Raw genomic sequence first — 16,264 nt, 5'->3', positions numbered from 1 at the left:
GACCTCTAAAGGTCAATGAATCCAACTCCCCTGCCAAAGCAAGATCAGCCTAGAGCAGGTCACACAGGAATGCATCCAGGCAGGTCTTGAAAGTCTCCAGAGAAGGAGACTCCACAAGCTCTCTGGGCAGCCTGCTCCCATGTTCCCTCACAGCAACGAAGTTTTTCCTCATGTTGAAGTGGAACTTCCTGGGTTCCAGTTTGTATCTATCATAGGACACCACCAAAAAGGCACATTCACTTTCATCCTGACACCCACCCCTCAGGTATTTATAGGCATTGATCAGATCCCCTCTCAGCTTTCTCTTCTCCAGATTAAACAGCCCCAGGGCTCTCAGCCTTTCTTCACAGGAGAAATCCAATCACCCTTGCAGCACTCCGTTGGAGAGCTCCTAACCAGTTATGGAAAAGCAGTAATTCCAAGCAAGGTCTCTCCAATTAACCAGCCTTTAAACACCGAGGGCTGATAACTCCTGGCCATCAGAGGCCAAAAGCTACACTGTATCTTCAGCAGCCATACACCTTGCACCAACAATACCTGTTTTATGAGAGAAAAGGCTACTAAAAGATTTAATGGTGCCCATTAAAGAAGCCAAGAGTTTGCATGGCTCAACGGCTGAGTCACAGACCTTTTGCCTCTAATGGGTTCCATTATAGCCCTGAGCTCAAGCTGTGGGAAGAGGATTGCAGATGACTAAGAGGAATTAGTCCTTTTAAATGTTCCTGCAAAGGAAGGTGTCCGTTCAGCATTACACAGCTGCCACTCCGGCAGCAGCAGAGCAGCCTGTGCTCATTACTCACAATCCCAGTTTGCAATGAGATGCTTGGAAATTGTGGACAACTCCTAAGTTCAAAACACTAGCACAGAGATTAAACTCTCCAGGGCAAAGCCCTCACAGATTTGCCTTGGAACACTTCAGTGCTTGTTGTTCTTGTACCCCTGATTGTTAGAATGACAGAATGCTAGGGGTTGGAAGAGACCTCCAGAGATCATTGAGTCCAACCCCTCTGCAGCTCACAGAGGAACGTGTCCAGGCAGGTTTTATGTATCTCTAGAGAAGGAGACTCCACAAGCTCTCTTGGGCAGCCTGCTCCAGGCTTCTGTCACCCTCACAGTACAGAGGCTTATTCTCATACTGAGTGTTCCTTTCTCATGTTAAGATTCATTTATGTTTACATCAAGCAGAGTAAGGCTGTGCAGCTGGAGACTAAACACATCCTCAATACAAGAGATGCAGATCAACAAGGATAAACGAAGACAGAACAAATTCTTCTCTCAAAAAGCCCCAATAATTGTTTCCATAAAAGTTACCCCAGAGCTCCCAGACCAGGAGCCCCTGGCCTGCTTTGAGGCTCTCCAGACCAATTAATTAACACTTTAAACCCCTTCTCCCAGTGAGGCCACGGTGTGGGTTACAGGAGGACTTTGCTTTAGGGTACGTTTGTACACAAGGCAGAGAGGAGCAGAAGTTTACCTTTTACACCTAGCAGGAAGTATATCAGGCTTGAGCAGTTAATCACTGCAAGAGCAGGACAGCCTGCAGATGAGACTTCAGCTATCTGCAGCCCAGCTTTTCTGGACTATTATTTGGTTTTCTCCACTTAGACACAAAGATTTCTTTGCTTTACTTATGAATACAAGCACCTAATTCTTCAGCATCTGCAGCTCAGGGAACCCATTCCCAAGTTCAAAGGAAAAGACAGGGATCAAGATTTCAACAACTTTGTGTTTGTGACTTGTAGAAAACAAACTGGTGGCTTTCTAGGCTTGAGGTAAGGTAGGTCTTTTCATGTGCACAGCCAATACTGCTTTTAATACTGCTTTTACGTTAGTCCTCATAGTTCTGCACCAGGATTTTTGACTATCCAATTAAAGATAGCTAGCTGAAGCCCTAAGATAGTTCAAGTCACTTTCCAAAGTGCTCATTTTGGATACACTAAAAGACAGAGCAGAACAGCAAACTGTACCCTCAAAAAGGCAAAAGCCTTTGGGTATCTAAATGCATGGAAGAGTCAAGCTGGCAGTCAAGAACACGTGCAGGAGCTGAGCAACAAGCAGTCTTAACTCTTCTCAAGGGAAGGCTTCCCTCAGAGCACCAAGAAACCCAGCAGGAGCCTGCCCAGGGTGGTGGGGAGGAAGAGGGAGGTAGTTTGCAGCCACCCCTGAAATCACAGCCACAGCCACCCAGCTGCAGGTTTCCACCCTGTGAAATGGAAACAGTGACCAGGTTTGCCTGCCCTGCCAGCATATTCCCTCTGACTCAAGTTACTCAAAGGTTCTCTCATGGAAGAAGTTCACAGACATGGAGGGTACACACCACAGGCTAAAGCCATCTTTTTCTAGCTTACTCATACTAACCTGTCAAACAACTCATGGTTTCACGTTGTCACCTTCCACTACAAGATGTGCAGCTCCACAGGAAGGCTCAGTTGTGCCCAGTTCCCTTCAAACCCAAAGGCAAACAAACCATTTTTACTGCACAGCCTCTTCAGTCTTTCCATGAAACAAAGAAAAAGAGTAGACTCCATTACTCCCAGGTGAGGTGAGGCTACACTGTTTTGGATCAGCCAATACAGAACTCCCTGCTGGGACTGGCCCCTGAAGAGATCACAGAATGGCTTAGGTGGGAAGAGACCTTTAAAGGTCATCTAGCCCAACCTCCCCCACAGTCAGTAGGGTCATCTTCAACAAGAGCAGGTTGCTCAGAGCATCAATCAACCTGACCTGGAATGGGGTATCTCTGACCAGGGATGAGGTATCTCTGGGCAACTTGGGCCAGTGTCTCACTACCCTCACTGTAAAAAATGTCTTAGAATCATAGAATGATTTGGTTTGGAAGAGACCTTCAAGATCATCTAGTTCTAGAAGGGACACCTTCCACTTGCCCAGGCTGCTGAATAAAACCATGCTTGCACCAGGCAACATTTGCAACACCCCATTACCAAACTGAGTGAGATCCAAGTGAAAAAGCTAAAGCCTGATGGTTTAGCCTGGTTTTGATGACTGGATATTACATAAACCTGTTGTACAACTCAGCCCTGATGCCAGCATTTGGAGGTAAGGTGTCACTTTAAACTCAGAGAGGCACTGCACATTATAAGCCTCCCAGTATCTCTAGCAAGAATTGGCTGGTACAGAAAGATTTCTTCCAAAAATAAAACCTTCCTATCCTCCAGCTCTCAGGGGCAGGGAAAAGCAGGGGATTATCACAGCTATCAGAGCCCTGCAGGGCCAAAAAAGATAGGAGGGACCAGAATGGAACTGGATGGAAGGCCATCTGGAGAGAAAGGAGACAGCATAGGAGAGTGGAAAAAACAGAGTTCACATGGACAACTGGCTAATAAGAAGTTTGTTATGAAACTTGTTATGAAGCTCTCTCCTTTTTCTTCCAGGAACACTAAATCCAACCATCTAGAGAAGAATTAACTTCTCAGTTACTGTGGTCGTTGTGTTCTTTCGGTTGTGGGAGTTGCAGAGCCATAATAAACCACAATTTAATTAGCACAATTAAAGTTGACTAATGTTTTTCTGATTCAACTGATTAAATTATTCAGTCTGTTTCAAGGCAGAAGCCTGTTGGAGGTGGGGATACATTCCTTTTGGGAGCTCTTGCGTTGCACATGAAAATATTCCTCTCCCATGAAAAGAGAAGGAGCCTGTCTTTAACAAAAGAGCAGGAGGGGAAGGTGAAGTTTAAAGAGGTGCTTGGAAATCCTTGCATCATGTTAGAGCCTCAGAGAAAGGATTCATTTGGTGCTGCATACCGCTGCCCTCTTGAAGAGCTCGTGATTGGGGTTTGGACTGGACGACCTTTAGAGGTCCCTTCCAACCCAGACCATTCTATGCTCTATGATTATTAACCTTTTAATTTCAGAAAAGCAGAGAATGGGTTGGCTTGGAAGGGACCTCCAAAGGTCATCCAGTCCAACCCCCCTGCAGTCAGCAGGAACATCCTCCACTAGAGCAGGGTGTTCAGAGCCTTGTCCACCCTGACCTTGAATATTTCCAGGGATGGGGCCTCAACCACCTGCCTGGGCAACGTGTTCCAGTAGCCTCCTGCTGCAGAACTTGTTGCTCACATCCAATCTAAATCTGTATCACAGTATAACTTAGGTTGGAAAGGACCTCGAGGATCATCGAGTCCAACCTATCAACACAGACCCCATGACTAGACCATGGCACCAAGTGCCACGTCCAATCTCCTCTTGAACGCCTTCAGGGTCGATGACTCAACCACCTCCCTGGGCAACCCGTTCCAATGACCAATGACTCGCATGGGGAAGAACTTCCTCCTCACCTCGAGTCTAAACCTCCCCTGGCGCAGCTTGAGACTGTGTCCCCTTGTTCTGGTGCTGGTTGTCTGGGAGAAGAGACCAACCCCTTCCTGGCTACAACCACCCCTCAGGTAGTTGTAGAGGGCAATGAGGTCACCCCTGAGCCTCCTCTTCTCCAGGCTAAACAATCCCAGCTCCCTCAGCCTCTCTGCTCTCACTTCAAATCACTGCACTTCATCCCATCACTGCAGGCCTTTGGAAACAGTCCCTCTGCAGCCTTCTTGTAGGCCCCATAATATTCCGTAGCATCCTGCCAAGCTCCAGAAGTTGAGATTTTTTTGACATTTAATTTCTACAGCAGCAAGCCATGCAGTCTGAACCCAGCTGCCAGCAGGTCTTCCTTTCTGTGCTTCCTCAGTGCAATAGCTGAGCTGCTGCCATCTCCTTGGCTTGCCTAACACAGCAAAACTGCTGAGGAAGAGGACAGGAAAGAGTTGCAGCCAGGCTCTTGATACCGATTCAGGGATGAACAGCTGATGGAAGCAAAGGAGCAAAGATTCCTCCCAAGCCAACAGTGGAAGGTCAGAGAGAGATCTCAGGTTAACCTCTACCACTACCCACAAGAAGTAGGATTTCCTGCTTTGAACCAGAGTGAGGAGATGCCAGGAACGTGACCTGGGCCGAAGGGAGGTGGCCAGATAAGCCAGGTCACCAGATGATCAGGTGTGCTGGTGCAGAGGAGCTAAGGTTCTGTATCACAGACTTTGGCCACCTTTATTTGCATGGATTCTTTTTTTTCTTAAGGAGATTAGATATTGTTGCTGCCTTCACCCAGCTGTGCTGGGATGCCATCAGTGGACTCTGCCCACAGCATGGGGACACTAGGGTGCACCCTGAAGCAGTGTGCAGAGCTGCAATGGGCACCCACGTGCCACATGGCCACCTCTGCCATGGGCTGAAGAGGCAGGTGAGTAGCAGCTGGTGCAGGAGAGATGGGAAGACTTCTTGAACTTCTCTGCCCACATCATAACAGATATTGGCCATTCCCTCTGGTTCTGCTGCTCAGCACTACTCCATCAGCTCAGCCATTTGCTGCCCTCTCCCTGGACACCACTTCTTGCCCACATTTCCACCTCTGCTCCTAGCTCCTACCAGCTCCCAAGAAGGAGCTTCACCATTTTTAAACCACATCTGCAAATTGGGAGCATTTCAAAGGAAAGATCTGTACCAACAGAAGCTTTAATCACTGTGAAATGTACAAGGGTGTTAATCTCACTCCTTAGCTACCAAACTTTACAACTCTGGGGACAAAAGCAAGCACCAAATATTTATAGATGGCATCTCTAAAGGAAAATCAAAGCAAGCTATTTGTTCCCAAAATCCAGTCCACATTATCACCTGTGCAGTATATCTAGCTCCATAAAACTGAAGTAAGTTTGTGACACTTTCATTCAGGACACAAGCAAAGGCCCAAATGGAAGTCTCATTCCATGTGAAAGAGCAGGACAAAGACCAGGAGGAGGATCCACAATAAAAAGGCAGGACATTATTACTCAGCCTGCAACTTGTTCCTTATTAAGCCTGCCACTGGAGTTAAAGAAATAATCAAGCATTTCTTGGGTAGACTCACAGAATCAGTTTGCTTGGAAGAGACCTTTCAGGTCATCAAGTCTAACCCTTACCCCACCACTGCCAAGTCACCACTAAACCATGTCCCTCAGCACCACATCTACACAGCTTTAAAACCCTCCAGGGATGGGGACTCCACCACTGCCCTGGACAGCCTAAGCCAGGCTTTGGCAACCCTTTGGGCTAAGAAAATTTTCCTCACTTTCATCCTAAACCTCCCTTGGTGCAACTTGAGGCCATTTCCTCTTGTCCTACTGCCTGTTCCTCAGGAGAAGAGGCCAACCTCCAACCTCCTTTCAGGCAGCTGTAGAGAGCCAGGTCATCTCCCCTGCACCTCCAGGTCAAACAACCCCAATTCCCTCAGCCACACCTCACAAGGATCCTTCACCACTTTCATTGTACTTCTGTGGACGTGCTTCAGCACCTTTCTTGTAGTGAGGGCCCAAAACTGAGCACAGATGGATCAGGCTGTCCATGCAACAGACTCTTCTGCTCTAGAGGTGAAATAACTTCAGCAGTGTTAACCAGAGGTAGCTTCAATGGTCTGCTTTTATTTGGGAAGTTGTTGTTAATTACATTGAATACATGGCTCCAATACAGGAGTTCTTCAGAGCCTCCAGAAAATACAGAACCCTGTAAACTTTAAGGCAAAAACCCCCCAACAACCATCAGGCTTTACTTTTAGATGAGCACTGGGTTTTCTTCTCAGCTTTCCTTTCGTCATCCTGCACAACTTCTGATTTGCCCTTGGAGTTTAACATCTATTTTACATAAATACACACAGAGGCTTACCTAGACACAAAAATAATACACAATTCAATTAGGGTTCAGTATTGGTGAGGTTCTTCATTCCATTTATTCTGGCACCTTCAACAACCCTGCTAAGCAGCACTGAACTGCTGCTCTATGAACGCTTGCAAATGGAAGCCAGAATTTCCAGGGGCAGTCATGAGATTTTGCTGACTGTGCACAGAATCAATGAATGCTAGGGGTTGGAAGAGGACCTCCACAGATCCAACACCCCTGCTAGAGCAGGATCACCTGGAGCAGGTCACACAGGAATGCATCCAGGTGGGTTTGGAATCTCTCCAGAGAAGGAGACTCCACAACCTCTCTGAGCAGCCTGTTCCAGCGCTCTGGCACCCTCACAGTGAGGAAGCTTTTCCTTATGTTCACATGGAACTTCCTCTGCTCCAGCTTGCACTCTTTACAGAGTAGAGGGGGAGAAAGAGAGCCTCTCTCAACCTACTAACCACATCCCTTCTAATACATCCCAGGATGCCATTGGCCTTCTTGGCCATAAGGACACACTGCTGGCTCATGGGCATCCATCTGTCCACCAGGACCCTCAGGTGCCTTTCCCCTATGTTACTATCCAACAGGTCAGTCCCCAGCCTATACTGGGGTTGTGCTTTCCCAGATGCAAGGCTCTGTGCAGTGCATATGGTATCTCTGCATCAAAAAGTACCCAAGAGTGCTTAAAAAAAAAAATAACTCTGAAGGTGTTCTACTTACTGACTGGAAACCACTCAGAAAGCTACACACTCCAGGGAGGGAAAAGCAAAGGTTCCTCTGGAGCTGTGGGACAATGCTTATGAATATTAATTTATGGGGAAAATCTTAACAGTTTGAAATGATACCACTTCATAATACATAAAATCACAGGACAGAGACTGAACAATGGTTGTGGAGAGAGCAGGTGACTTATGGAGACCTCTGTGAAGATATGAAGGAGATAAGAAGGGGTCAGGCTCTTCCTGCTGCTCTTAGACCTTACAACGAGTACCCAGGAGAAAGTCAACTTCATTTTGGTGTGCCAGCAGTACCTGACTTACCCTGCACTCTCTGCTGGGTTAGAATATTGCATCAAACCACTCCAGTAGTTTCCATTACTCAGGTACCTCCCAGTATAAATTAAACTGAGGCATCACCACTGGATTTGAAAATGCAGGCAGGGTCTGTGACAGGGGTGTCCCAGCTGGTGACTCAGCAGGACTTTCCCTGCCTCTTCCCCTTGCAAGGGAGGGCAGGAAGTTTCAAAAGAATGTGTTCAGCCCAAACACAGCTATGAGCTGTGATTTAAATCAAAGTCACATGCCCACAGCCAGGAGAGCCAGCAGAGTAAACCTGGCAGTGAACTGTAACACACACAATGAATTCCTTCTCCACAAGAAGCTGGACACCACAACCCAGCATCCTTCAATGCTGTTGGTGCCCTCTGATGAGTCCTACCAGTTAGTCAAGCATGGAGGTTTTGCTGTGACTGTTTGTCACTTAAATATTCCTGTGTTTGATTATAAACACATTTGGAACATGATTAATGAACAGGACTTGAAACTTCAGCCCACACAGTAGCTGTGGGTAAATAAGTTCAACAGCACACCCAGGATAGCCTGCTCTTGGCAGAGAAAGCTCTGGCACTTGCTCTGCCCCTAATAAAACTCTGAAAATAGGAGTTCACAAGCACAGACCTCCAGAGGCCTGTCTAACCTGCTAGCCCCTCTTGATACAGTCTGTGGAGGAGTGCAAGAACCAAAGATGCATGCAGTACATGCACCCCAACAAATTCTGAGGCACTTGTTTGCAGCACTGAGATGCTCAACTAAATCTGGTGCCCTCATGATTATCAAATGATGTCTTTTCCTCCACAACATCTCAGAGATCAGCACCTTAATGTGCAGTTCTGAGCTCACCACCTAATCATTTGCTGAACACCTTAAAAGACTTCAATGAGATAAAAGCAGGTGACAAACAGCCCTGGTTTCACAGTCACCTCCTCCATGTACCCACTGCACTCAATTTCAGAGGCTTTCACCTTCTCTCTCTTCTTTCCCCCAAATCATCCTTCTCCGTTTTTCAAGTGTGACTTTATTTTCTGAGCCCTGAGGAAGGGACCCAGAGCTATGGCACTTGCCACGTGGGCACAGCATGCCTCCATGTAACAGCATGGAACCAGCTTTGCCTTCCTCTGTTACTTCCATACCAATTCCTAGCACTCCATTTCTTTGGCTGTCAGAGCACATTTTCAGGCAGCCATCTAACACCGAGAGCCTGCTCCTAAGGAGAGGTTTTCCCGTCTGCTATTTCACTGCTCAGGCACCACAGAATCACAGAATCATTTTGGTTGGAAAGAACCTTTAAAGCCCAACTGTAAACATAACACAACCAAGTCTATCACTGAACCGTGTCCCTCAGCACCACATCAACACAGCTCTTCAATTCCCCAGGCATGGGGACTCCACTGCTGCACTGAGCAGCCTGTTCCAGGGCTTGACTACCCTTTTAGAGGAGATGCCTTTCCTAATATTCAACCTAACCAGAGCATGCCTGGACTCACACAGCTTGCAGCCACACAATTGACACTCCTGTTGCATTTCTAATTACTTAGTTTCATTGTTTCTAGGCTCTATACCACACCAGCACTTGGCTTTGAGTATGTTAACAGCAGCAGTACACTTTGCCCTCTGACTTTTCACCCTTTTCCAGATCTATTTTGAGAGCAGGAGCCCACAAGCCCAGCACAGATGCCTCCACTATGAAAACAAGCAAGCTCCTTCCACCTCCTACCCTTTGCTTTGCACCTTGGCCACAGCAGCACCCACCTTCCCACCACATGGCCACAGAGCTCATCCAGAAGTCCTTGCTTTCAGAAGAGGGTTTGAAAAACCAAGCACACTGACTGCAAGGCCCAACACTGTGATGTCTTTAACAGATCTATCAAGCTCCAATGAAACCAGCAACTCACTGCTAACAGGCTTCCCGACAGCCACATCTAGATTTCAGCTATGAATGTAAACCAATCAAATTCTCAATCACCAGCTCTATCTCCCAGCCAAAATACATTAGAAGCTTTACACACACACACAAAGAACTTAAGGCCTAGAATCTACATGGCTTTTCTTTTAAAATCCAAGTTAAAAGCAAAAGAACTTCACTTTCCTTCCAACATAGCTAAAAACAACCCAGCAATTTGGTTAACCACAAGTATGACAGCCTTCCCATGATAAGGCTAGCTTCAAATCACTGAAAGAAAGAATTACTAAGATGGCTTCTGTTGATTTAAAAGTACATTGTGACTTCCCTTGCACTGCCTCTGTCCATTCTGTGGAACCAAAGTGGTCGCTGAAATAACTCTTCTTCAATGAGCCCTTCTCTGCCAGCTGACGTGGAGGGCAAACCACGCCGCAGACGGAGAGCTGCAAATCCTCTGCTGGGTTTGAAGAGCAGGGGTTTCCCACATCTGCAGCTATCCCCAGGGGGTGGGGAGGAGTTGAGTTTTCTTTGACCTGAACAATATTTATTTCATCCAAACAGTTTTCAAGTGGAAAATGCATGCCTGTCAAGGGTTTCATTACTGCAGTCAGGTCTCAAACTAATTACTTAATGGGAAGGTATGTTAGCAATAACTCCTACCAAATAAAAACTTCACAGAAGCAGGCTAAAGGAGAAGTTTCTTGGCTAGCTGCTACTGTTTGAATTACTGATTTTAATCAAATTGCTGGGGTTATCATGTGGTTTTCCTCTCATTTTTGTTTCAGCACTTACCTTTGTTCAAGCTATTCATCTGCAGTTAGGACTTTGTAATGGGACTGTAGCTCATTGAAGGGTTGAGCTGTCTGGGTTTTACCCCTTCAGATAAAGGGGGAACAAACGTCCCAAGAATGTTTAACAAGCCTGTCCATTCTACAAGTAAACCTGCTCCCTCCAAGGCACCTCTTGCTGTCAAAAAATCAAAAGGTTTACTGGATGGTCAGATGAAAACAAAGAATTAATGCCAGTGAAAATCACCACAGCTTTGGGGTACAGTCAGCCTGAAGTCTTCTCTTCCCACAGCCCCACTATCACTAACTGGAGAGGATCCCAGCTGATGCTGGGTTTTGTTCCTCTCCAGCCTTACACATCTCTAAGTTACCGTTTCTGCAATTTCCTCTCAAGTCTTTTCCTGCTGGATGTGTTAGCTCTCAACTTCTGGATAAAAACCACATCTTGTACTTCTTTTTCTCATCCCCAGAGATTCAGCACTGATTTCTCCATGGACCCATTACCCCTTTCCCAAAGATCTGCTCATTGTCTTGGGTTTTCTCATGTAGTCTTGAGTTCTCTCCTCTTTCATCCTGCTTACCTGCAGTGCACAAGAGGCATTGTCAAGAGCTGCTCTCTCAAGGAGGAACACACAGCTCCATGTTCATCTGAGAACTGTAATTTAGTTTTTCCAAACAAAGCCTCTGCCTGGATGTGGCAGGGGAGGAAGGGTCAAAATGGGTATAAAATTTCACACCAATCTGGAAGGGGGGCAGGGGAGAGAAAGATGGTCTTGAAGATATTCTTTGCCCCTTCCAGGGAAGAGCTTCTACCTCCCTTGAAGAAAGACAGCGTCCTTCCCCAGCTTAGCCCCTGATCTCCCTCTCCTAGGGCTACCCCACCCTATGGCTCCCCCTCCCCTCCTCCACAGGGAGCGTGGAAGCCTCTCCCAGCTGCTGAGCTGCTCCACGTAACCACTCCTCGTCAGCTGCCCCTCTGCAGCAGATCCATCTGATTCCCAGCCCCAGCTCACGCTGTGCTGAGCGGCTATGGAAGCAGCCGGCAGGCAGCGGCGAGGGGCTGCTGAGCAGCTGCTTTCCACGCAGGCCCAGGACACTGCCTGGGACAGCTGTTTGTGTGATTTATTGAGCTTATTGTAGCATCCTGTCGTTACCACTGCATTCCAACAATTGCCTCCAAATATTTATGGGCAGAGCTACTTGGCATTAATTGCAAAATAATAAAACCTCTGATATCTTGGCCACCTATCCATTCCGTACCAGAACCTCTTGAGTGGTGACTGGCAGAGCCAGAGGCAAGCAATGGCAAGCACCAGGATCCCAAAGGGCACTTTTTCAGCTGAAGCTTAACATAGTAGCACTTAGTCAAACCTGCTAAGCTACAGAGGATCAAGATGTTTTACCATCTTTAGCTTTTAATTGAAAAATGAGGTGGAAGCAATAAATTTCCATCAAAACCCGCAGGTCAGAGACTCAGTAAAATAAAACTTTTATCCTATGTGAGATTTCATTTAAGCCTCAGAAGATTTGATTTCAGGCTGTGATTCACATCCGCTGTCTTCTCCTCGCATAGAGCGCTGCCCCACCACTTCCCAGCTGCATTACTCAGTGCTGCAGAAGTTCATCCTGGACATTTTATCACACACCAGAATTCCAGCTTCAACTTCAAACCACAACACACTCCCTGGGGATTTAGAGAACCCCCTCAGTTAGGCCAAAGCAAACACGCTGTAACACACACACTTCTTTCCCCAAGGTTCAGACACAAACATTAGGAGTTTAGGGAACCATTGTCACACGTGCTTTTCATTTTCTCCTCAAAGGATCCAACCCAACAAAGCAGGTATTCAGCTTGTCCTGTGGCTGTATCACATTCCAGTCTATCCATAACGTTATCCTGTAAAACTTTCTGTAAGGGCATTACCAAGCTACCTGCACCTCACTTTACCTTCAGCTCCTGTGCACCAAGAAACTCACACAAGTGGTAGCAAGCAGGGGAGTCAAACAGCAGCGAATATTTTGCAACTACAAATCTTGTGTATCCTGAAACGCATTTAAAGAGCAATTTAAAACATTTTCTACTCATCAGAAGCAGCTTACCTGAAGGACAGGCACTTTTTGTGGTGTGTTTTGTGGTGACTGGTGAAGCTGTGCCCAAGGCTGATGATGAGGATGTGGGGGTGGTGAAGATTGATGATGTATCCCTGGATGAGGCTGCATGGGAGGACAGGTTGGCATTTGCTGTTGAAAAGACTGCTGTTGACTAGGAAGCTGCTGGCCAGATATTAGTCGCTCTTGTATTGCTTGTGGATCTGCAAGGCCAACACCTGGACAACCATTTGGTCTCATGTGCCCACCCATCTCCCGTGGTGTTGAAGACATACCCATAAATGGACGATTCTGCTGCATGTTTCGGGGGCCCATATTCCTTTGTCCAATTCCCATGGCACCAGGGGGCTGGTGTGACGGCTGAGGATGGGGAATATTTGGATAACTGCCAACTTCCATTGGCATTCCAGCACTCCCAGGTCTAACCTGTGGAGGAGGTGTACCTGCTGGATTACTCATTGCTTTCATAGGTGACATGGGAGGTGGAGAGGCATAAGTTCCCTGAGGCTGTGAAGGGTGCATAGTTTGCGTGTTCATTTGGTTAAGTGAGCCACTAGGGTGGATGGGCTGCTGGTGCATTAGTCCTTGACCACTGTTTGATGGAAATCCGACAGCATTTGGGTATCTTGGTACAGATTGATTCATTGGAGTGTTATTTGTAAGGCCTAAATTCTGATTCATCCCTGTATTATTAACTAATCCCTGATTAAGGTTACTGTAAGGATATCGAGAATACTGCCCTGAGTTGTTTATAGTAGGTGAGGGTACCGTCTGGCTCCGAGAACTAAAATTAAGTGTTTGTGGCCTAACAGCACCCTGCTGGGGAGGATTAGGGGAGAATCTGGGACTGTGGGCTACTGATTCTCCATGGAGAGCAGTGGGGGGATGGTGGTGAAATTGCTGGACTGAGTGTCGCAAAGAAGGTGCCATACTGGGATTCTGCTGGGGCACATGAGACAAGTGGCCAGGTCCTGAGGTGGCAATGAAAGGGTTTCCCTGATTGAGGCCTTCTTGGCCTTGAGAAAACTGGTTCATCCTCTGCTGTTGTGGCTGACCGTGCTGCTGCATTGAGAAATCACCACGAGCCATGTAGTTTCCCATCTGCTGCATGTGCTGAGGATGGCCCTGCCCAGGGGGTCCGGAGGGTGCCTGCGGCGGCTGTGTCGGTTGCGGCTGCTGCTGCTGTTGCTGCTGGTAGGGTGCTCTTATCTGGTCTGGCACTTGAACTGCCCGTGGTCCCCACATGGAGCCACTGTCTACGAAGGGCTGCCCATGCCTTTCGTTCTGCATGCCAGGATAGACTCCCATCTGACCACCAGCACCACTGCCGTGAGGAACCTGAGGAACTGGAGGGTTGTGGTACTGCGAATGCGGAGATGCGATCCCATTCCCAGGGGCACTGCTGATCATCCTGTTGGGCTGATCCATCAGGTGCATCTTCTGCTGCTCGTACTGGTTATAGTGATCAAAATGGGTCAACTTGGCTTGGTTTTGATTTGCTGGAGGATGATGAAGAGAGGACTGTAAAGAGGGAAATCCTTGATCCATGGGCATTTGCTGCCCCATAGGATTTACTGTGTTTTCAGGATATCCACATTCTCCAAGACCTTCCAACCCCTCACTGAAAATATTCCCATCTTCTCCAAACAGACTCATCATTCCTGGATCTGCCATCTTTTTTCAGCACACAGCTCCTCGGAGCTACAACTAGAAAGCTAGTCTGTGCTTCACCTCGGCGAGGTGTTTTGTCCTCAAAGCCTTTAATCCTCAACTAATCTCCTTCATGTCATTCCATATTTCCTTAATTCTCTTGGACCATGCAGTGTCAGGCAAAGTCTGGGTACTGCTCCTGGAAAAAGAGGGGGAAGGGGAGAGAAAAAGAAGAAGATATTGAAACAAATAATGAAGGAAACATACTTGACTGTTTCTTAGACAATGCTACTGGCGAGTTGCAGCCCCTGAAACACATCCTAAAAATCTGTTTCACTTTCAGAAGGATTCATTAGCTTTATCAGAAGCTTTATTATGATTAAGAGTTAGGAAGCAAGCAAAACACTAGCCTTAACCTTAAATTAATCCATTCACTACACTTCCTTGTGCTCCTTTCTTGGGTGGAACAGAACAAAAGAACACAACATGCAGCAGCAGCAGCTGCCACAGCAGGTAGGCAGATGTATGAATATAGCCAAGCAGTCCATCTGCCAAACTAAAGCCCTGAAAACGCTCTAGTTACCAACAGCATGTCCTTAACCTTATTCCCTTGAGCTGTGTAATCAGATGAGCAAGCAGAAGCACCAAGTCCTGCGACGGCCTAGACCGAGTTACAGGCACAACAGATTTTTCAGAAGCACATGAAAATGACCCTCTAAAACACACACAAGTCCAAAACTGAGCACTGAGGAAGAAAAACAACAGTATTTTTTAAAGCACAGGATTTATCTTCATTTCAAGAAAGCAGCAAACTGGAAGACATGACTCTCCCCATTTGAGCAAAACTTCGCTCAGCTTGTGTAAGAAAATGAAATTCAAAAGCTCCATTCACAGGTCAGATTTCCCAATCCATATCCTAATTTCTCTCATGATTCACAGATTGCATCACCTTGGCAGGGACCATCAAAGGTCATCTGTCTGACCCCCTTGCATTCAGCACAGACACCTCCAACTAGACCAGGATGCCCAGGGCCACATCAAAGCTGATCTTGAATGCCTCAAGGGATGGGACCTCAACCGCATCCCTGGGCAGCCTGTGCCAGTATATCACCACTCTCATTGTGAAGAACTTCCTCCTGATGTCCACTTTAAATCTACCCTGATCCAGCTAAAACCCATTGCCCCCTGTCCTATCATTACATGCCCTTCTAAACAGTCCTGATGGTAACAGGGAACACTGTCACTGGGGTTCATTATTCATCCTAAGGCAGGCATGCTACTAAATGCAACTGCAGCACTTCAGAAAACCACACTGAAGTTTTGTTCTTTGCAGGATTATGATCTTGAAAACTCACTTAAGGAGAATTAATGTCAAAAGAATTTAAGTAACAAAGTGGTAGCCTAACAAGGTGCACACCTGGACTTGGGGAAGCAGAAGGCAGCAACACACAGTAACAGGTTCAGAAGTGTTCCACTGTGGGTTTCCCACAGGGAAAACTGGCATGCTGTGAACTGTCCCCCACACCCTCTCCCCAAAACAACTTGAAAGATTTCCTTTGGATCTGCTTATTAGGCACAGAACTAAGCTAATGCTGCCTCTTCTCAGTATCAGAATCTCACTACATCTCACGTCTCAAAATGAACTTTGAGACCATATCCAAGGCAGCCCATCCACACAGAGAGCAAACCCAACCTATTTTTGCATCTTTGCCATAATTTAGTGGGGACTGTACTTGCAAATATCAACTTGCCTTTAAATCAGTGATCAAAGAAAAGAAGATTTACAAGTCTGAACTTTCACATCTTGCATTCTGTTGCAGTCGCTCTGAATGCAAAATGCCAGGCCAGACTATTTTAACTGAAGGCAATTTGTCCCAGACAAGTTTTAGGGAGAAAATATCAGCACATTTATTACACTTCTTGTAGCCATTGTCAAGAGGACCTTCTCCAGCTTGAAGCAGAGGGCAAGAGGAAAAGCACAAGCATTTATCACTCCTCTTAAAATAGCATTTGAATGTCACCTCTAAAACCACACTCTTAAATCTCTTTAGTGCTCAGCTG

General features: G+C 46.7%; 1 protein-coding gene across 3 annotated transcripts in view; it reads right to left on the bottom strand.

Annotated features, from left to right (window-relative positions):
• CHD7 (chromodomain helicase DNA binding protein 7) overlaps positions 1 to 16,264 on the bottom strand; it is a 127,789-nt gene that overhangs the window by 69,730 nt on the left and 41,795 nt on the right. For all 3 annotated transcript variants that reach the window (XM_068162455.1, XM_068162457.1, XM_068162456.1), the window contains exon 2: positions 12,545 to 14,402. In XM_068162455.1, the coding sequence (XP_068018556.1) occupies positions 12,545 to 14,227 (1,683 nt within the window). In that variant the 5' untranslated portion in view covers positions 14,228 to 14,402. The remainder of the gene's footprint in view (positions 1 to 12,544; positions 14,403 to 16,264) is intronic.

Source organism: Melanerpes formicivorus, unplaced genomic scaffold, assembly GCF_026170545.1.
Source record: "Melanerpes formicivorus ecotype bairdi unplaced genomic scaffold, bMelFor1.0.p_v2 SCAF_65, whole genome shotgun sequence".
NCBI classification, from domain to species: domain Eukaryota; kingdom Metazoa; phylum Chordata; class Aves; order Piciformes; family Picidae; genus Melanerpes; species Melanerpes formicivorus.
This window is presented reverse-complemented; position numbering and strand designations above follow the sequence as displayed.